At 37.8% G+C, this 6,000-nt stretch overlaps 1 protein-coding gene across 1 annotated transcript in view; it reads right to left on the reverse strand.

Moving 5' to 3' along the window:
- The window catches only part of LOC109904495 (cathepsin L1-like), a 29,047-nt gene extending 24,479 nt beyond the window's left edge, over positions 1–4,568 (reverse strand). The window contains exon 1 of the mRNA XM_031789209.1: positions 4,557–4,568. Coding sequence (XP_031645069.1) covers positions 4,557–4,568 — 12 coding nt within the window. The remainder of the gene's footprint in view (positions 1–4,556) is intronic.
- Between the last annotated feature and the right edge of the window lie 1,432 nt (positions 4,569–6,000).

The raw sequence follows: 6,000 nt of genomic DNA on the forward strand, positions 1-6,000 counted from the left end.
CAGTCTTGATACAACATTTTTAACAGAAATGCAATGGTTCATTGGATCAGTATAAAACTTGGACATACACTGATGCCATCTATTGGACAAAATCTAAATTGCACCTGGGCTGAAATAATACATTATGGCTTTTCTCTTGCATTTCAAAGATGATGGTACAAAAAAATACAAAAGAACGGTTAGATTTTTCTTTGTATTATCTTTTACCAGATCTATTGTATTATATTCTACTACATTCCTTTCACATTTCCATAAACTTCGAAATGTTTCCTTTTAAATGGTATGAAGAATATGCATATCCTTGCTTCAGGGCCTGAGCTACAGGCAGTTAGATTTAGGTATGTCGTTTTGGGCAAAAATGTTTAAAAAAAGGGGCTACCTCTTAGGGATCCCTTAATGCGCCAATCCCGTTAGCGGGATAGATTTGACCACATCCGGTGAATTTGAATAGCGCCAAATTCAACCTACAGAAATATAAATATTCAACATTCACGAAAATATAAGTGTAATACATCAAAATAAAGCTCAACTTCTTGTTAATCCAGCCGCTGTATCAGATTTCAAAAAGGCTTTATGGCGAAAGCTCATCATGCGATTCTCTGAGGACAGTGCCCGCTTACAAAAACATAAAAATAATTTCTCATGTTTTTCAACCAGGCAGATGCGACACAAAAGTCAGAAATAACAATATAATAAATGCCTTACCCTTGAAGATCTTCATCTTTTTGCAATCCCAAATGTCTCAGTGACACAATGAATGGTCGTTTTGTTCGATAAATTCCTTCTTTATATCCCCAAAATGTCCATTTATTTGGCTCGTTTGATTCAGAAATGCACTGGTTCCAACTCGCCCAACATGACTACAAAGCATCTAATAAGTTACCTGTAAACTTGGTCCAAACATTTCAGACAACGTTTTTAATCCAACCTCAGGTACCCTAAAATAAATAATTGATCAAATAATCGATAAAATTTAAATAATCGATCAAATGTAAGACGGGATAAACAGTTTCCAATACCGAAGAAAAACAACACGGAGCGCGCTCTTGTTCACGTGCACCAAAAGACTAGAGACCTTCTGAGTGACACATGAAATTAATAGGACTACTTCTTCATTTCTCAAAAGAATAACATCAAACAATTTCTAAAGAGTGTTGACATCTAGTGGAAGCCATAGGAACTGCAATCTGGGCCCTAATAAATCAGGTTTCCCAAAGAAAAGCATTGTAAAAAATAATTCCCTGGATGGATTGTGCTCGGGGTTTTGCCTGTCAAATCAGTTCTGTTATACTCACAGACATTATTGTAACAGTTTTAGAAACTTTAGAGTGTTTACTATCCAATGATACCATATGCATATGCACGTCCTAGCTTCTGGGCCTGAGTAACAGGAAGTTTACTTTGGGCACGCTTTTCACCTGGACGTGATTTTTTATTTTTTTTGTCTATGTTTAGTTTAAACCTACGGCCAATTAAGATAAAAAACTGCATACATATTGTGTGTCAATTAATTTCTGCAAAATAAAAAATAGCTATATTGATGCAACATGATTACATTGCAGTAATAACAAAGGTGGAATAACATAGAAACAATATTGACTCAACCACTTGAGTGCAGATGTAAGCCTACATCTACCGTCGTGCGGTTTGTCTTGTTTGATTTTGTGTTTGTTTGTTTCCATACTCTTAGTAGTCACACAAAATTGGGTGCTTTTCATTTTCTGCTCAGAGTTTCTGTCAACGTCTTTTTCAGCTATTTGCAAGAAATGACTAACCCATTATATATAAAAAGGTTTTCGTTGCCCTGTTGCTCATCTATCAGTGGGTGGTGTGATGGGTATATGTGGTGCTCTCCACTACCACATCTTCCTGTAATGTCTACTGGATTGATTCTGTGGTGCCCAGTCCAGGTGTCCTGTGGTAATAGTAATGGTAATTCGTCTTACCTTATCTTCAAGTAACCACAGGTGTTAGTGGAAGCTGGGAGGGCATAAGAGGAACACACACATGTGACGTCACAGCTGTTTGAGTGTCAACTGCATGCTACACATCTTGAGGTTCGGGTCATCTCACTGGAAATACATTGGAACAAAAAGCCTGTTGATGACAGAATTGACTTCTCAGAAACATTTACCCATAACAGAGCAACTTCTATGTCTCTTATTCATGGCTCCGTACATTTTGTATTTTTTGCCAAAACATACAATTTATTACCATCAGTATCAAATAGCAACACCTTAGCTGAGATAGTTTTTGACGGGTTACTCACCAAGACAAGAGAACCCTCTCCTGCACCATCAACCTGCTATCGTTCTAATCTTGTGTGATTTCAAGCCACAGGTAGGTCTATTGAGGGACACACCGACTTCTGTAGATTAACTATTTTTGCCTGATCTAATCAAAAAGATAGCTTACTCTTTTCAACAACAGTGCAGCACATCCTGTCTACCTACAAACTTCCTGTTAGAAGTTCAGGTTGGAGAGTTTCCCTCTCAATGTTTTTCTTCTACCTCCTTTTACCTGTCTCTTAACCGTAGTGTAATTTTTCTAGTTGATCTTATTTGCTGTTGAAATACTAATAAATTATGTTAGTGACATAAGTAATATGTTACCAAAAGTGACATATCTAATATGTCAGCTTCAGTGAAACCTAATATGTCAGCATTAGTGACATATCTACAATGATTAAATGACCTGCCTAGTTAAATAAAGGTAAAATTATAAATGAATGCTTATGGTGATATTTTATATATGAATGCTTCCGCTCGGTGTTTGAGATAAATTGACACCCTTTACCAAGGGAGAATTTATTTTAAACTATTATAATCAGGTCCATTCAATTTCTTTCTCAATCTTAAACTAACAAGGGGTAGGCCTATGCTTTTAGCCATTTTTTTTACAAAAGCTACAATACCCTCACATATCCCCTCAATTCGAGCCCTGGTTTTAACTTAACACACCAAGCCCTTCATGGACACTGAGATATTTAAGGAGTGCATAGTCACTGAAGGGATTGGCTGACAAAATCTATGGATAGTAGACTTTAATTTAGTCTGTCAAACAGGTAGACCTACCTTTTATTTCTTGAATAGGAAGAAATAGTCTCCAACACAAAGCCCTCTTGTTGTTAGTAGCCTAAAGACAAATTCAAATGAACACTGTTTTAGCACCCATACACTGTCCATCTCCGCGGCTGCCTCTTCATAGTAAGGTAGTAATAGTAATACTCTAATATGGCTTATTGTGAGGTCAAAAACTCTGATAAATAGCTCCATTATGGACAAAGAAACATACTGTTTTCATTAAAATCAATTACAGCAGTAGCTTACCTCAGGTCCTCATCAGGCCAGGTCGCAATTGTAAATGAGAACTTGTTCTCAACTTGCCTACCTGGTTAAATAAAGGTAAAATAAATAAATAAAATCTTCATGCTCTCCCTCTCAAACTGAACAGGGCATCAGTAGGCCTAGTTTGGAAGAAGCCTTTGACTCCCTCCTGTGTCACCGTACAAGCATGGCCGTTTTGTTAGGCACCACAAAGGGGTTTACATCAGCAAGAGTAGGGCAGGCCAAGGCTCATGATTGGTGTAGCCTATCTATTGCAGTGTGTAATGCAGTGTAACATATTTTTACATGCACCATCCCAGCATGGCGAAAGCTCGGGAAGGAAGTAGATTTTCTAAGAAATATAATTTTGCCCTGTGCTTCTCCGAGCATGCTCTTCGTATAGCCGTGACCTATAGCCTATAGTATAAACTGGGTGTTTCGAGCCCTGAATTCTGATTGGCTGACAGCCATGGAATATCAGACTCTATAACACGGGTATGACAAAATATTTATTTTTACTGCTCTAATTGCATTGGCAATCAGTTAATGATGGCAATAAGGCACATTTTGTTTTTTATGATGGCATATGGCCAATAGCTAAGATTGAGGAGAGGCCACAGGATTTTAGCAAGCTGACGTTAGCATTGCTCGCTATTTTTGACTAACTTGGCTAGCTAATGACAACATTGCCATTTATCTAAAGTAAATTTGACGACATGATAATGCTGGCAGAGTTGTTTCCTACTAAATACTTGACCACTTTCGCAATGTCATCGTATTTCCAGGCACCACAGTGTAATTTAGACGAAACAGAAGTTAGCCTTCGTCCGGGATGACTGGATTTTTCACCACTTTAGGGCACCACTATAGCGCCGCCCGGTAGAGGGCAGCTTGAGAGCGTTCATAACAATTTCACGACGCGACCGAGTGACAGAGGTGCAACCTATGAATAGATTGTTTGATTGAGACCACACTAGGCACACTTGATTTTGAGCACCCAGCAGAGAATCAGGGATGAGGGGCATCATTGGATACATATTGAAATATAATAGCCAACTAATTCTCAAACCCTGAGCAAAATGACATTTAATCAGTTACAAATTACATGACCCTCCCCTAGACAACAAAAATATATATACTAAACTCTCCCCCTGGCTGAAATTGAAAAAGCATTACCCTCCCCCATTTTCCTCCAGGTAACAATTGTGTACATGTTGACCACTCCCTTACTTTCACCTTCATCACGATTATTTATCATTTACTTCCCATTCTGCTTTTTAATTGAGACCGGTTTGATAATATTTTATTATTATTAAGTTGTGATATTGGTTATATGATATTGTTCAATGTGATATTAAGTCATTTTCCTTCACAGGAAGTCAGATGATTTTACTTTATTGGTTAAATTAATTTCAACATTTCTAGAATGTTAGTGGCCAACTTTCCTTCTTGTCCTTGTCATAGTATACCAGGTTATTTTATCTTGAATTGCATCCAGGTGACATTTCTTGAACAGCAACGAATTGCTGTGCATTAGCTGGCCCAAAGTATGTCAGTCCCATTATATCACAGTACTTTAGACTTAGATTTGGGGCGTAACTGATTGCATGTAATCAGTGTCTTTGTTAAAATCAGCTGGTGCGCAATCTCTAATGTTAAGGAAGTCGAGCTTCACCTGTGGGGGGTGGGGGGATATTTCTGTCTGGAATGAAGCCCTTTTGTGGGGAAAACTCATTCTGATTGGCTGGGCCTGTTTTCCCAGTCGGTTGGCCTTGCTTCCAAGTGGGTGGGTGGGCCTATACACTCCCAGGCCCAACCATGGCTGCGCCCTTGCCCAGTCATATGAAATCCACAGATTAGGGCCTAGTGAATTTATTTAAATTGATTGATTTCCTTATATGAACTGTAACTCAGTAAAATCTCAGAAATTGCTGCATGTTACGTTTATATTTTTGTTCAGTAAGTATACACTGGTGTTTAAAAGTTTGGGGTCACTTAGAAATGTTGCTTTTGAAAGAAAAGCAATTTTTTTTGTCCATTTTTTAAATAACATCAGAAAAACAGTTTCCAGCTACAATAGTCATTTACAAAATTAACAATGTCTACACTGTATTTCTGATCAATTTGATGTTATTTAATCGACAAAAAAATGTGATTTTCTTTCAAAAACAAGTAAATGTCTAGGTGGCCCCAAACTTTTGAACAGTAGTGTATGTTGATAAAGGAATATATGTGGTGGCCATTCTAAACTCAAATTCCTCTCCATTTATTAAATATAATATATGCCATTTAGCAAAAGCTTTAATTCAAAGCGACTTACACTCATGGGTGCATAAATGTTTTACGAATTGGTGGTCCAGGGATCGAACCAACTTTCCTGGTGTTGCAAGCAACAATTTTTCTTGTCTCACTTAGGGCAGCATATAGGCCTGGACCGGGCCATTCTCTACCAACTGAGCTGCAGAGAACCAGTTCCTGTATTGACAAAAGTATTGTTATGCACAAGTACACTGAACAAAAAACAAACACAACATGTGAAGTGTTGATCCCTTGAAATAAAAGATTCCGTAAGTGTTACATACGCACAAGAGGCTTATTTCTTTAAAATGTTGTGCACATATGTGTTTACATCCCTCTTAGTGAGCATTTCTCCTTTGCCAAGATAATCCATCCA

The sequence above is a fragment of the Oncorhynchus kisutch genome, linkage group LG14 (genome assembly GCF_002021735.2).
Source record: "Oncorhynchus kisutch isolate 150728-3 linkage group LG14, Okis_V2, whole genome shotgun sequence".
Lineage (NCBI taxonomy): Eukaryota > Metazoa > Chordata > Actinopteri > Salmoniformes > Salmonidae > Oncorhynchus > Oncorhynchus kisutch.